The 14,043-nt window shown below is 40.7% G+C and overlaps 1 protein-coding gene across 2 annotated transcripts in view; it reads left to right on the forward strand.

The window, feature by feature from the left end:
- The window catches only part of KLHL12 (kelch like family member 12), a 30,457-nt gene that overhangs the window by 944 nt on the left and 15,470 nt on the right, over positions 1-14,043 (forward strand). For both annotated transcript variants that reach the window (XR_001941253.1, XM_018556894.1), the window contains exons 2-11: positions 2,398-2,613; positions 4,971-5,124; positions 7,644-7,861; positions 8,309-8,458; positions 8,548-8,662; positions 9,322-9,428; positions 11,617-11,812; positions 13,067-13,225; positions 13,314-13,412; positions 13,500-13,686. Coding sequence is in view for 1 of the 2 variants with exons in the window: in XM_018556894.1 (XP_018412396.1) it covers positions 2,416-2,613; positions 4,971-5,124; positions 7,644-7,861; positions 8,309-8,458; positions 8,548-8,662; positions 9,322-9,428; positions 11,617-11,812; positions 13,067-13,225; positions 13,314-13,412; positions 13,500-13,686 (1,583 nt within the window). In the remaining variant the exon portion in view is untranslated. The remainder of the gene's footprint in view (positions 1-2,397; positions 2,614-4,970; positions 5,125-7,643; positions 7,862-8,308; positions 8,459-8,547; positions 8,663-9,321; positions 9,429-11,616; positions 11,813-13,066; positions 13,226-13,313; positions 13,413-13,499; positions 13,687-14,043) is intronic.

Consider the following 14,043-nt stretch of genomic DNA (forward strand, 5'->3'; position numbering starts at 1 on the left):
GAAGATACAGAGCCGGCTCCTGATGACATCAGAGAAGAGAATAGCGGCACAAGATCAGGTGTAAAGTAGTGGAGTGTTTGATCACTATCCAACACTCAACTACTATACACCTGATTTTGTGCTTAAATCAGACGTGCTTTATTTTACTTCTCCACTACTACTTTCAGTTGCTTGGAGCTAAGAGAAGAAGCATTGTGTAAATGACTTGGAACTTGAAATTGGCTTAATACCTTCAGCTTTTGTGGCTTTTTACCCCTTCTGGATTTGAGCAGTTGTTATACTTTCACCCTGGGAATACCCTTGTTCATTCAGTGATAACTTAATTACTTAAGATAACCCAATCTTTTTTTTGATGGCAATATTGTCTTTTGGCAAATTATTTTATATTCCATGTATATATCTATAGACAAAAAGTGCATGTGTGATGTAAATCTGATCTATTTTAATCGGTGTTGGCTTAAAAAAAAAGTAGTGAAAATGAGGCATATTTATTTTATAGCTCATCCCAGTTAAAATGACAATAAAAAAGATACTTCCCCATTTTGTTGTTTTTGCTCCAGGCCTTTGTGTTAGTGGCTGGGGCTACCCCAGTGGCACAGCCCCTTCTTCTTCTTAAGAAACATTGTACCTGGGTGCTGGAAGAAAACCATTGTTTCTCCTTATGAGTCCTCCGCCCCCTGTCTTCTATCCTTGCCGTTGCCAATGGTTTCTTTCCTTCTTCTTCCCAGTGAGGGAGGGACACCTCCCTGTATGAGTTCTGGCGCAGATTCTGTTGAGCTTCGCACCAGCGGTTTCAAGGTAGGTTGGAGATTATATTTTTTTGTCTTGTGCTATCAATACTTCCTATGTCTATGCATGCTGTGAAATGGGCACAGGTGTGTACTATGCTTACTGGCAGGCAATTTGTTACATCAGGGTCTTTTTTCTAAGGGTGATACTTCTTCAGCTACTGCTCTTCAGCTACTGCACCAGCTGCAGTAGTGAACAGTGAACAGATGTGGCTGGGGGAACCAAATTGGGCGCTGTTTGTGCTTGATTTGTTTGGACATAGTACAGAGTAGACATCAGGGGTCTAATAGACCCCTCATGCCTCTGCCCACTGCTATTACATACAGGGCTTGTTGACCTCCTTGCAATAGCATTAAAGAAAATAAATTAAATAAAAGCTTCCTGCCCCCATGCAGGCGCAGGTATGAATGCAATTGCATACACAAACAACCATGCAACACATATTGGGTACCACTGCACATGCTGCGCATTTGTTTTCAGAACATATAGAATATTTTCAGAGCTGTAGTTAAGACATGCACTCTTTTTTGCATATGTGTAAGAAAAAAATGTTGACCCATTGGTTTGGCAGTGAAAGGGTTAAGGCCGACCTCCAGCTTTGGCTCCCGTCCCCCTCCCCTTCCTTCTCCTCCAGTTGGAGAATCCTTGTACAATCCAAAACTTTATGGAATACAATTTTTTTTTTTTAAATTTAACTGTGCATTTTTAACAAAACACATAGGGGGTAATGTATAAATCTTCTGCCCAGAGTAAAGCTGGGCAACTGGCATTCACATGGCATTAACACCACTAGATGGAGCCGTGGACCATAAGATTTTATATGCTCCTTGGCTCCATATAGTGGCAGCACTGCCATGCCAACATCATTCATCCAGCTTTACACTGGGTGGAAGAATTATACATGAGCCCCGTAGAGTTTTGTCCAATTGGACCAAGCGTCCTATTTATTTTTTTCATGTGACGTACACACATGCCAAGTAATGTGCAAGTGTATTGCTTTCAATACACATATTCCTTTTCAGATGTCGTGTTACTCCCCCTGCCAAAGCTTTATTTTTATTTTTTTCCTGCTTTTCATTTTAGAAGGACTGAGCCATATGTGTTCAGGCACTTTCCAGAGTCAGCATCTACTTTCGGGACTGAAATGCCACACTCCTATAAATCACGGTGCCAGATTCCAGAAAGTACATATTCACACTGTATAATGCCTGAACAGGGGTGGCTCCTTACTTCTGGAAAGCAAATATGATGGAAGCATTGTCAGGGGAAGTACTATGATCTCTGTGAAAAGTATACAAATGCATGCATGCTGTAACTGTAATACTCAGACATTTAAATAAAAAAATTAATATATCTGAAGCTAGGTCCCCTTTAAGTATTTAGTTCCAGGAGTTATTGTTTTGTTTTTTAAATGATATTGGGGCTATGTAGAAAGGACATTGTAGAAAGAATTTAGCAGAAACCATACTTGGAAGAACACTTTAAGATATCCAATGTGAACATCTTCCTAATTGTTTTAGTAATACATTGATATGTATATTGTATTTGCTGTACATATTTTTTGGACAATATTAAATTAAGTTAATTTTATTATTTCCTTGCTAAAAGGTCAGTTAAGACGTGGTAATGCCTGCTGATATCATGGCACCCAAAGACATCATGACAAACTCCCATGCTAAATCAATCTTAAACACTATGAACTCTTTGCGCAAGAGCCAGACGTTGTGTGATGTGACCCTTCGTGTAAATATGAAGGATTTTCCTGCTCATCGTATTGTTCTTGCTGCTTGCAGTGACTATTTTTGTGCTATGTTTACCAGTGAGGTAAGTTGTCTCTTTTTAATGGACATCTTGTCAAAGTGCAATTATTTGCAGAAAAGTGTTTCTAGAGGTGTTTTTTTGTAGACCAAAACATTTTGATTAACAGATTAAGGAACTAGGTAATATTGCATAGAAACATTGTAATTTGAAGTATATAATACTATAGTATTGATTTGTTGGAGCTAATCATTTACCTAGGGAATAGTGGTTGCATATGTGAAGTTATTATTTATTTTTATTTTTTTTGTCTTGCTGTGTCTGCTATAAAGAGTTTCTTAGTCCCTGCCAAGGCTAAAGCTGACCATACACTGGTGGATGTCCACATAAAAAAAACTATCATCGATTTAACCCCTATTAACTATGATCAAACCTAAGTTCCAAAGACGAGCAAATTTCTACTGGCGTATGGCCAGCTTAAGGCTGACTATAGTATAATACCTTGGTTCTCAACTGGTGGGTCGTGACCCAAAAGTGGGTCGAGAAGCTTTGTTTAGTTGGTTGCTGCATGCCTTCCACTTTTCTAGGTGAGCGGCTCCTCAGCCTCCCACTATTACAGTACTGTTAGTTTTCGCGCCAAGCAGCCATTCATGCTGTCTGTTGTCAAGTGTCAGCTTGAGGTGGAGTGGGCTGGGGGTATGAACATGAAGGAGCTCCAGCCATACGAGCATTGCTTACAGATCCCTCATGTGTCCCGTAGAGGTGCCTGGACCGGAGTGACATCACATTCTCGCTCCCGCCACCTTTGCAGGGCGGGTAAGGGAGCTATACAAGCAATGCACATATGGATGGAGTTCTGTCACAGCAGGGCAGTCCACGCTGGACCCCAGGCTGAGATCCACTCTAGTTCTTGTAAGATAGGGAGACTGGGTGGACTTTAAAAAAAAAAAAAAGTGAGTGAGATTGTGTATGTATGTATGTTGGTGTTTTTGAGGGCTCATTCACACTGATACAGTGCGTTAATCGCATAGTGTTAACGCACTGTACCATACAATCGCACCTACCGGGCATTCTGTTGTGGGCGGTGTGTTGTGTTGCTATTCATTTGAATGGTACCTCAAACGCACTTTCCACCAACAGTTCGTACACCCGCACCGAAACGTGTGGCACCCATTGCAGTGCGACTTGGGCCACGACTTAAGTATAAATGTAGATCCTGAGATTACACATGTTGAGAACCACTGGTATAATAGATTCTCCACCAGCAACAGGCTATGAAGCTTACCTTACTCTTGTATTCAACTTGGTCAGTGATTAAAAGTCATGCATATGTGTTTAAACACTTTTCAAAAGCTATAGCATTTCTGAGTGATGGACTACTTTTCTGTGCTCATTATTGGCACCAGCGAAGATCTGTGGGGCCTAATAAATGCATCCAGCTATAAAATCAGTGTGGAATTGAACTAAGTATGTCCGTTCTGAACATGGTCTTTATCAGCTGCACTGGCAGCTGAGCAGGTATTTCTTGGCTTTAAGTTTGCAGCAGCTCATATGTGGGCCAAATTATTGGCCTCAAAGATTCAACATTTGCTTTTTTTTCCATGCAGATAAAATGCATTGCTATGTGTTCCTGTACTGCATATCAGTTCCAGATTTTCCTTTGGCAGTTACCTGTTTAGAACAGTTGCTGACTGAAGGTCAGTGAGGTTATTTGAAGACAAAGCTTGTTCACAAATCTAAAAAGGGGGTTTACATTTTTGGTCCATTTTTTTAAACCTATCAATATAGGATGCCTTTGCATATGTGTTTTGTTGCAGATAGATTATATGAAAAAAGTCCATGCTTGCTGCATTTTTGTCGCAGAGTCTAGCAAAACGCACCTCGCATAGGGATGAATATCAAGGCATGTAAGCCCCCATTCACACGGGCGCTATCCGCTCTGATCAACAGGTTATCTGTTCAACTGCTAGAGGCAGCAGTACGGAAGGGATTTCACCGTTGTCCATTAATTTTTTCCCCCTCCAGCTTAAGTCTGAATTTAGTTCATCTATGTTAGGCCTATGGGGAGTCGAATGTAAGCGGACATGTATCCATTTACATAAGCACTCCTCTGATCTGTCACGATTAGATCTGTCCAAAATGGAACTCTGTCCAGTTTTGATTTCCAGACCTAGACGAAGTCGGGGTAATCAGATGTAAATGGACACACATTTGTTTAGATCCGACTGCCCATAGACTAACATTGGGCATTCGATCATATCCACCCAAAAAAACTGACAGGCAGATCTAATCAGACCGCCCATCTGAAAGTGGCCTAAAATGCAGAAAAGTCATAGAGGTGTGAACATACCCGCATAGTTGGTATGTTTCTTTCAGAATACTTTGTTTTTAAAGAAGCTTTCTTTTTTCCTACTTAACTACAGCTATCTGAGAAAGGAAAACCATATATTGATATCCAGGGACTGACTTCATCCACCATGGAAATCCTACTTGATTTTGTGTACACAGAGACTGTTCATGTAACAGTGGAGAATGTGCAAGAGCTTTTGCCAGCTGCATGTTTACTTCAGCTTAAAGGTAAGGATGCCTCAATCCTTTCTGCGCAAATATGACAAGTTAAATTATATTTACTGAGAAAGTGAATTCAAGTTATGGATGCACCGATACCATTTTAATTTTTTTAAGTCCAAGTACGAGTACCGATACTTTTTCCAAAGTACTCGCCAATACTAATTACGGATAACTGTTTTTTTGTGTGTGTGTCAAGTGACCGTTTTTCTAAAACAATACAGATTAATGATTTTAGGACAGTGGTGGAGAGCCAGGGCCCAGTCACAGCTGCAACTGATGGTGTCTGTGGCAGAGCTACCAGAATCGCAAGCTTTAGAGGGACTATAAATCCCAGCGACAGATTATACAGCAGTGCAGAATACCACCAGCTATAGAGGACGACAAACCCAAGCAATACAGCAATGCAGAATAATATGAATTTACATTCTCTGTGTGGCTCCCCAGGGCTCTGCAGCATCTCAGGATGCAGTGAAGGGTCTGACCAGGGCTATGCAGGATCGCAGTAGGATGTGCAGGTTCTCACCAGGGCTGCTTATGGGTCTCTCCCAGGGCTGCGTGCAGGTGTCACCAGGGCTTCTTGGGTGGGTGCGATTCTTAACAGGGCTGTTCCAGATCTCCCCACGGCTGCTTGGGCAGGTGTGGGCGGCGGGAAGGAGGAAATGTATGGCCTGACCAGTGCTGTAAAAGAAAGCTGTTACAAGGTACCCAGCAGGCTGCCTGAGCTCCCCAGCAAGCATGGGATCTCAGGCAGCTGCTCATGTTTAAAAATTTTAAGAGCCAGCATTGGCACTTAGTATCGGGGCATTTTCTCGAGTACAAGTACTGTACTGCTATCGGTGCATCCCTAATATAAGTGATAACTATATAAGACTTCAGACATTTCACATTCATGCAGAAATACTTAATTTTTTAGTACTTTCCCTTTAGGATCAGATACACTGGGGCTTCAGTAATGGCAATAATAAAGGGGGGAAAAGAAATGGTAGAGAAAAAAAATACGAGGTAAAATGTCTGTTGCTTGAAAATTAACCTTTTAGCGATAGCAACTCCATTCAGCAGGCGATTTGAAAAATGGTAGTTCTCAGTCCATGGCCCCAAGTCCTTTTTACATTTCTGAGCTGTGTCATTAAGATTAGCCCAATAATTGATCATTTAATTGGATTTATTATATACTGATACTGCTCTTATCCAAGAGTATCTGTGCGGTTAGGCTGCTTAGGGAGTTCTCAATCTATTAGCAACTCACAGGCAAAGTTGGCTGGTGTAGCTTCAGGGGCCATTGTAAGTGCCAGGACTTCCCATATATTCCTTGTGGATGCACAGAGGCAGTGCTCCAAATACAGATAAGCCAAGTCAGTTACTGCTTCACCAGGAGTATATAAAGCACAGTTTAAGCCTCTTCATGCTGGTGTTGGCATTTTAACATCTGGGTTGATGTTAAACTCAGTGTGGATCCCACTCACCATTGGTTCATCTTCCTGGCCATCTGTTAAGCTGGCCAAAGTTTGCTCAATGGATGGCCCTGTTGGCTGCCTTCTTCCACCCGACATCCTTTGTTCACAAAATCGAAGGTACCAGACAGAAAGTTGTCGGATAGACGGTGCAGTCACTGTTCAGGTATTCTGACAGTGGCACACATGCTGCTATTTAGCATGGATGGAGGAACTTGTTAGATATTTATTGTTTAGCCCGCAGGTTGTATGGCCAGCTGTAGACTCATGTTTTCATATGTCATTTTGATCTGATCATATCCTTTCTTTTCTCCTCAGATGAAAGATGGGGCATCATATATGTAATAACAGCAATACCTTTCTCTTACAAAATCTGTGTGGATTTTAAACCTATTTGAAATAAGTTGTTTAGCTTATTGATGAAACAGTGTGCATTTAGTTTGGGAAATTTGCCAAAATGCTCTTTTTGTTTGAGGTATATGGCCATACCTGGAACTTTCCAAAGTTGGGGAGACTGAGATTGGGGAGAAGTGGGGGGCTGGGTAAAGGAAGGAGCCAAAAGGGGCACAGGTTGTGTCAAAATGGAGGAAATGGTGTAATAGCAGCAAGTATGGAGTGAACAGTGCCATAGTTACATAGTGGCAGGCCAGCAGGGGATTACATTATAATAAGGCCCTTTAAACAAACCGTGCTAACTTGACTATAGGGAGGCAAAAAAAAAAGGGCATTCTAGATGATACATGGACTACAAACGAGCAATTGTTGGAATGCATGTCCATGACATTGCCGTTACTACTTCTGTCATTCTATGGCATCAGAGCTGGAAGGAACTCTCTAGGAGTCTCCAGGTGAGTTTCCAGCTATGTGTTAGGCAGTGTTACACAATGATACTCACAGGAGCGAGTTTCTCTTTCAGAGCTTACAACAATTGCTTTCCTACACTTCTGACGGGACACTGTGTTCCCAATGAGAAAATATGCATATCCTTAGGTTGTCTTATAAATATAGCTTATCCTTTTTTATATGTTCTTTTTTGTTCTGAGTAAGCATCTATTATCTTAACTTTCTCCCCAGGTGTGAAACAGGCATGCTGTGACTTTCTAGAATCTCAGCTTGACCCTTCCAATTGCTTAGGAATTCGTGACTTTGCAGAGACTCATAATTGCTTAGACTTGATGCAGGCGGCTGAAGTTTACAGTCAGAAACACTTTCCAGAAGTAGTGCAACATGAGGAGTTTATGCTGTTGCAGCAGGAGGAGGTGGAGAAACTGATTCGATGTGATGAGATTCAGGTACAACACAGTAAATTGTGTACCATTTGATCTCTACTTAAAAAATCTTTCCACTTTTAGAGAGGAGAATGTCTATCTACATTTGCCTCCTCTGCTATTGTTGATCTATTGTTGACAGATCTGTGTCTTACAAAACCCAACTAATCAGCGGTCTTACTAGTGCTATTAAGCAGCCATGTTCAGCCTTCTTTAGAAACCCATCGGTAGGGAATTCACCCTGTGTCAAGCAGGCATAAGCAATAATCCGCTAACCTTTTGTAAAGCAAAGGGTTTCCAAGAGTGGCTAAAGAAAACCATGCCACTTTGCACTGTGGTAGCCATAGGACTGCTTATAAGTGCTGGTAAACAGTTGATCAGCAGCGAGGGGGCAAAAGTAGAGATTTTCCACTTCCTTTCTTTAAAGCTTCTAAAGCAATATTACTATTGTTGTTATTGCTTGTCATGCAGGTAGATTCAGAAGAGCCAGTTTTTGAGGCCGTTATAAATTGGGTGAAGCACAACAAACAGCACAGGGAGAAATCACTTTCACAGCTTCTTCAGTATGTGCGCATGCCTCTGCTAACGCCACGCTATATCACAGATGTCATAGATACAGAGGTACATAAAAGAGCTTCTACAGTAGTGGATTGTTGGTTTAGCCTTCCTGATTTTATCTTTTGCATACATTTATGTGTGTCTTTCTGCAGCCCCTGATCAAATGTAGTCTGCAGTGCAGAGACTTAGTAGATGAAGCCAAGAAATTTCATCTCCGACCAGAGTTAAGGAGTCAGATGCAGGGTCCTAGAACTCGCATGCGTTTGGGTAAGTTCAAATTATGTGACAGCTTTTCATAATTATGTATGCTAACGGAGCAACTAAGAGGGCATGCTTCATTCACCAAGACTACTTTTAACTGGTGGACTTGCGCACCAAAGTACATACGAAAAGTCTCATCTAAACTTTTAATAATACCCATCAGACTTGACGAATGTCGTTCGAAACTTCAATGGTTCCTGGGACAGGTAGCCGAAATTACTGAAAATTACCACTGAATTTTTAAAGGTTTAGCAGCAGACAAGTAAAATGGGGGGGGGGGGAAAAAAAAATGTTGGTTAAGATAAGTATTGTGTTCACCAAAAAAATGTAAAAAAAAACGAATTTGTTTGTTAGGGTCGTGTTTCACAACGCCAATTGTTCAAGCAAACCTATCATCCAATTCCTGTTTCTAGAGTAAAATAAAATTCCTACTTTAACACCTATAGCACAAGCTGGCTTTTTTTTTAACCTTTTTTTGTTTTTATATTTCTTACTGGGAGCCTGTATTAAGAACTAAGTGTTGCCAACTGCCAGTATCCTTGGTAAAAGAGTTTTATGAGGATAACTTGTAGATTTACTAGTCCTGCATTTTCACATTTTGCTTTTACAGAGTACATGGAGCCATGCGCATTTTACTAAACTATTACTGTGTATATTTTTCTAAGGTGCTAATGAGGTTCTTCTTGTCATTGGTGGGTTTGGTAGCCAGCAATCTCCAATTGATGTGGTGGAGAAATATGATCCCAAAACCCAAGAATGGAGTTTCCTTCCAGTGAGTTTTTTTTCCCTTCCCTCTGGTGATTTGAAATATTAATTGTAGTGAGCCTCAATGGTTTCACAATCGCTAGCATGCATGTTTTAAAAACAAGTAGTGTCCAGGGCTTTTATGATGAGCTATAGATATGGGACTGTAGACAAATGCATTGTAACAGTTTGTTATTGACACTTCCCATTTCTGTTACCGAGCCACATTGCAGTGTCAGTCATTCAGGCCCCATTAATATCAATTAATATAAATGGAGAGCTATGTGCAGGTGTAGTTTAGCTATACTTGACATTTTATTTTTCCTAATTGGACTGTACTTATTGCCCAGTTCCTGATGTTCATACTGAAAATTATATACATAATAGGGTTGCTGTAGTTATCATATGCTATTAGAGATGACTGTATACAGGAAATAGTGAGCTGAGAGAAAAGGTTGTCAAATGATGGAACTATAATTGCTAGGTTTTTGGTTGCTTTGTCCATCTGCATGGCAGGTTGACTCACTCATTTGATCTTTATGACTTTAAAGTGACACTAAACTAAGTCAAAACCTAAAAATGCAAGTATCTTAACTGTTAACATAAATGTATCTTATTTGTGCATCACTCAGCTGTAGATCCTCAAATCATCTCTGAATTTGTGCTGACACTGCTTTTCTTCCTTCGGGAGGGTGGTTACTTTTGTTCTACATGGTCCCTGTGAGTGTTGTAAGGTAGCCACCAATTCAGAGAGGATTTGATGATCTATAGCTGAGTGATGCACAAAAAAGATACATTATTGTTAATAGTTAAGGTTTTAGTTAAGTTAAGTTTTAGTTAAGTTAAGATAATAGTTAAGTTTTAAACTCCTGAGTTTTTAGTGTCCCTTTAATGTGGAAATGTGGCCAGACTGGGTATTAAAGCATTTACAGCTTGGCTTTAAAACAAGCTCTCACTGACCTGTGTAGCTACAGGCACTGTGGAATAATTCATCCACAAGGTTTAAGGCGTATACAGGCACTGTGGAATAATTCATCCACAAGGTTTAATGCGTATACAGGCACTGTGGAATAATTCATCCACAAGGTTTATTGCGTATACAAAGGCAAGAAAAACCAGATTCCATACATCTCTGTAATACATGCACATTTCCCCATGTTTTATTCCTCTAAACATGCTGCAAGTACAGAAAGAATAAATGTTGATATGCCAGAATTCTAGTGTGCTCACAACTTCTTTAACATGACCACACGGTGTACTTTTGGCTCTGAATTCCAAAGCACATGTTGTCAGCCCTGCATACCTCATTTCTGATGGATTACAAACACTGCATACCTCCTTCTCTCTTTCTCCTCTCCACAATCCCTCCTTGGGCAGAGGCAGAGAGCACAGAAAGTTATCAGCTCACTAAATTTCTAACAAAATCTACAGGTATTTTTTGCACTTGAACAAATGCAACAAAATCTTCTAGTGGTGTATTTAGCAGACCACAAAAGAGCAAATAAGAGAAGTTCATCTTGGGGCTCATGTACACGTTGGGTTATACTGTCAGCAGCTCGCTCTGCTACTCTCTCCAAGCAGTACTCGGCAGCCTTCTAATCTCCTAAACAGCCATTCTGGAGGAGGGAACAGGGTGAGCTAAGAACTACTTTCAACCTAAGTGTTTCTTCTATGAATTGTTTCATAGTGCCTGCAGCTACAGAAGTCAGTGGGTGCTTATGTGAAAAGGTGCTTGATACAAAAAAATATGAATACCTCTAAATGTAGCTGGACTACAGGTTCATCAAAGAGAACTTTACCCACCAATTTAGGCATGCCAGCTGTCAAGGGTGCCAGGGTGCTTATTTCAGTATTCAACCAGCCTTTCAATCCCTCATATGGCTGGTGTAGCTGATCACATGTACAGCACCATGGCTACTGCAATCTAAATAGAGGCTAAGATCGCACCTTTCTTGACTGTGAGGGATATGACGTTTGTAGTTTCACTTTAGGAGTCTTCAAAGGCAAGATCTCAGCACTTGAGTTTCTGAGTAATGCTGAGGCCTTTTTGTTGGGGTCTCTCGTTCCCTCCTGATGTTTGCATTGATTGCATAATTGTTGTGTGTATGATACAGGAGAATATACAGTTTATCTTGCATATTAGATATGCAGCTTTTTGTGATTATGATATTACAGCAAACAACTTAAATTACCCTTTATTATTTTCCTACATACAGAGTATCACCCGTAAGCGGCGATATGTTGCCACAGTTTCTCTTGGGGACCGTGTCTATGTAATAGGAGGTTATGATGGGCGCTCCCGACTTAGTTCTGTAGAGTGTCTGGATTACACTTCTGAAGAAGATGGTGTTTGGTACTCTGTGGCTCCAATGAATGTAAGAAGAGGGCTGGCAGGAGCAACCACTTTAGGAGGTCAGCAATAGATTCTTGCTCTCCTATACTTAGACAAATTCAAAAGTATAGCCAGTCCAGTAGACCTGCGTGGGAATTTGGCTGTCCTATAGTGACACACCTCAACACTGCAAGTGGGAGCTATTTATCATCATTTAGAATACCTGCAGTGATAAATGTTACTGAGGTTGAAGTGCTATGGAGCCCTGTCGCCAAAACAAGAATTAAAAAAAGTCCTTGAAAAGAAGCGTATTACCTGGCTGCAACTAATTATTTTTATAATCAATTAGGTGGCCAATTTTTTTTTTGTTTTGTTTGTTTTTTGCTCTAATATTCAAATTAAATACTAGACATGTGCATTCAGATTTGGACGAACCTACAAATCAATGAATTTGGTTGATTTGGCAGTTTGTCCGAATCCAAAATAACAAATTTTATTATATGCCCCAATATGCTAAAACTTTTTTCGGGCATACATAAATTCGTCTGCAGAACGCACGCAGGCGTAGCGCCATCTTTGATTATATCTTGGTATACACCAAGATGGTGGTGCCCGAACATAGAGGTGCCCCTATCTTGGTATATACCAAGATGCACTCAAAGATGACGACGCGCCACCATGGCCGCCGCTCGTTCTGCATTTTCAGTGTGCGGTTTTGGATTCGGAGGCTTGTTGCCTCTGAATCCGAAACAGCAGAATATTTTGTTTTCCTTGCTGAAATGTTTTTCATTTGTTTCATCAGAAATTATTTTTTTTTTTTGCCGTGCACATGTCTAATAAATACCATCCTTTAATATAAAATAAAATACCCAAATTCAGTGTTGCAAACTTCAGAATAAAACTGCTGCACGATTTTTCGCAATCGTACTGCCCTGGAATGCACGACATTGTAGTACCATGTGTTCCAGTGCAGGCAATCACACTGAGGGTGTGAAGCGCGTTTGGGGTGCCATTGAAATGAATGGCACTGCAACGCACCTCCATGCAGCATAAATGGTCAGGCCAAAACTGAAAATACTTTTTTTTTTTTTTCTCCCCACTTTATTTAAAAAATGTTTTTTTTTTTTTTTTTTGTGTTGTAAGCACATGGCGCTTGAGTAGCTTCAGCCAGGGAATGACAGCTGCCAGTGGCAAGATTCCGTAGACGGCAGCTGAATGGATCCTTTCTTTAAGGAGCTTCTTTAGCAAAGCAATATGTTTTGTTCTTGGTTAACTATAGTGAATGTATTTATTGTTTTACCTCCATTAATGAGCCCATATTTGCTTTTTCCAAGACATGATATATGTCTCAGGTGGATTTGATGGAAGCCGCCGACACACAAGTATGGAGCGCTATGACCCTAATATTGACCAATGGAGTATGTTGGGTGACATGCAAACAGCACGGGAAGGTGCAGGACTTGTTGTGGCCAATGGAGTAATTTATTGCCTTGGTGAGGGACACTAGAAATCTCATGCTACACTACAACAAGCACTGCTTTTTACCTCTGTGTTACCTCCTTTTTGTTTTGCGGTTTTTAGGTGGTTATGATGGCTTAAACATTTTGAGCTCAGTAGAACGATATGACCCACATACGGGTCACTGGAGCCATGTGACTCCTATGGCAACCAAGCGCTCAGGTATTCAGACCTTTAGGTTTTAAAATGGATATATATATATATATATCTCTTTGCTGTGGAGCTTACATTTGTTTCTTTTGACCACAGGTGCTGGTGTGGCCCTGCTAAATGATCACATATATGTGGTGGGAGGCTTTGATGGCACATCTCATCTATCTTCTGTGGAAGCCTATAATATTCGTACTGACTCTTGGACGACGATGACTAGCATGACCACTCCGCGCTGTTATGTTGGGGCTACAGTACTACGTGGGAGATTGTATGCCGTTGCAGGGTGTGTATTTTTAGGACCTTTCAGTTGCTTGTTGTTCTTTTTATTTTAATCAATAAAACAGGTTTTATAGATTGTTTGTTTTTAAAATAATCGATAATACGAAATCACCTGCACTACATACAGCGTACAGACCTTGGATGAAAGGTTGGTGCTTGAAGTGACAACACGGATGGCACCGTGCCAGATACAGTCCATAATAGGTCATAGAGTGCTGGTGACTTCTATGTCACCCAGAAGAAGGGACCCTGCGTGGCCCCGAAACGTTGGCTGTATGACGCATGTGACAATTTAATAAAAAGTGCTTTACTTCTTGCACATATCATCGAGTGCTGGTGACTTCTATTATGGACTGTTTTT

The sequence above is a fragment of the Nanorana parkeri genome, unplaced genomic scaffold, assembly GCF_000935625.1.
Source record: "Nanorana parkeri isolate BGI_ZX_2015 unplaced genomic scaffold, ASM93562v1 scaffold257, whole genome shotgun sequence".
In the NCBI taxonomy this organism is placed as follows: Eukaryota; Metazoa; Chordata; class Amphibia; order Anura; family Dicroglossidae; genus Nanorana; species Nanorana parkeri.